Below are 1,989 nucleotides of genomic sequence, written 5' to 3' on the forward strand. Positions count from 1 at the left end.
AAGCAATTTGCATCAAATTCAGCGCCAAAAATAATGAACATTTTTTAATGAATTTAGGTTTATTTCTATAGGAAAAGTCTACGGTTCTTTTTTTCTTTAATTATTTTACATTTCACAAAATAAATGCCTATTAAAATTGGCTAAGATGGGGATTCGAAATTAAAGTAATTACAAATATTGCTAATATCCTCATATTCAGAATGGTTAGAATATGTATAGTTAGAATAGTTAGATTAATAAATTACCTTCTTCTCGAACCTCTCCTTGTACAAAATCTGCAATCAAAAAAAGTTACTTTACATTTTAAAAAATAATAGATTCTAATTAAAATTATTTAGGATAGCAATTTAAAAAAATTCATTAAAAAATTGGTTAATGTCCTCATACTTTCAAAAAATGCTCAGAAACTATGTTATCAAAAATAGTTAAGTCATATTTTAATTTATTGACCAATAATGTTGAAACAAGTATTATAGATTAAATTTCGATAGATCGTCCTATAGTTTTCTCTCTTATGAAATAAAAGGAAAAGATGTACTTCTTATTTTAGGATAAAATGTTATGAGAAAACGTTCCTTTCAGAACTAAGCGTACCCATAAAGATAAAAACTATAAATTAATAAATACCTTCTTCTTGGACGTCTTCTTGTACAAAAGCTGAAATCAAAAAAGGTTACTTTACATTTGAAAAACTAAATTCTAATTAAAATCAGCTACGATGGTAATTAAAAAAGTAATTAAAAAATTAATTAATATCTTGATATTTTGAAAACAGTGTCATAAGTCAAATTATCGAAAAAATTTATTGTATAAATGTAGGTGATTCGCATTTTAAATCCATGATACATAATTTTTTTAACAAACATTATACACTGACTTTCTATACAATTCATGACATTTTTTTAACATTAGCTGACTTAGTAGAAAATTTAATATTTTCTCTTGTGAAAATTAAAAGGATATTCTTTCCACCGTATGATCAAATATAATTAAAAACAGTTATTTAACAACTAAGCGTTCCCATAAAAGAAAGTAATGTGAATTGATAAATTACCTTTTTCTTGAATCTCTTCGTGATCCTCTTCTTGAACTTCTGCTTTCTCAAAAGCTATAAGCAAAATAGGTGACTTTATATTACAAAAAAATCCTATTAAAATTAGGTAGGATGTTAATTGAGAAATTACTTAGCGGAAAATTAATTAATATTTCCTCTTATGAATATTAAAAAGATTTTTTTCCGTGGTCAAATAAAATATTATTTTTAAAAAGTTACCTTTATCGAAATATTACTGATATAATCACCGTTTTATAAAAAGCACTATATAGTGAAAAATCAATCTGAAGTTTTAAGTCTTATCTCATTCTCACACTAATAAAAGAATTGACAGAATTCCCATCATAAAGCACTCAAATACAACCCTTTCCACAAAATCTGTATCAGGAAATGATGACTTAAAATTAAAGACTTTATATTTTTTGCTTTTTTATGTTGATGATTCTTTTCTTTATAATTGGTTAACATGTGGAACTGAATGGTAATAACAATTGTAGTTATGTGTTAATAAAAACGAACCTGATCCGCTAAGTTCTGAGCTACCTAACAGAATAATTTCCACTATCACATCAGCATTTCCGCTACAAGATCCATCAACTGCTCCATTTCTTGATCCGCTAAGTAGCACTAAAATATCACCTTTTCCTTTATCCGATTCGCTTTTTTCTGAGTTAGCTGATATACCAAATCCGTCCAATGAAACATCTTCTTTATTCACTGATTCATGAAATAATGCACTTTGCGATCCAGTTCCTAATCCATCAACAGATTCCCTAGATGCTGAGTTAGCTGTCTCATCAAATCTTATTGATTCTGATTGATACAGATCACCACCTAATGCATCGACTACTACGCCTTCTGATCTGCCTTCTAATCCGCTATGTGACATGCTACCCACCCTGTTTCCTGATCCAACACCTAATCCGCTTTCTGAT

At 28.0% G+C, this 1,989-nt stretch overlaps 1 protein-coding gene across 2 annotated transcripts in view; it reads right to left on the minus strand.

Moving 5' to 3' along the window:
• Window positions 1-1,989, minus strand: part of LOC117182063 (cell wall protein IFF6-like) — a 12,879-nt gene that overhangs the window by 4,463 nt on the left and 6,427 nt on the right. For both annotated transcript variants that reach the window (XM_033375085.1, XM_033375086.1), the window contains exons 4-7: window positions 1,574-1,972; window positions 1,055-1,108; window positions 628-657; window positions 246-275 (exon numbers count right to left, since the gene is read on the minus strand). In XM_033375085.1, coding sequence (XP_033230976.1) covers window positions 246-275; window positions 628-657; window positions 1,055-1,108; window positions 1,574-1,972 — 513 coding nt within the window. The remainder of the gene's footprint in view (window positions 1-245; window positions 276-627; window positions 658-1,054; window positions 1,109-1,573; window positions 1,973-1,989) is intronic.

The sequence above is a fragment of the Belonocnema kinseyi genome, chromosome 10, assembly GCF_010883055.1.
Source record: "Belonocnema kinseyi isolate 2016_QV_RU_SX_M_011 chromosome 10, B_treatae_v1, whole genome shotgun sequence".
Classification (NCBI taxonomy): Eukaryota; Metazoa; Arthropoda; class Insecta; order Hymenoptera; family Cynipidae; genus Belonocnema; species Belonocnema kinseyi.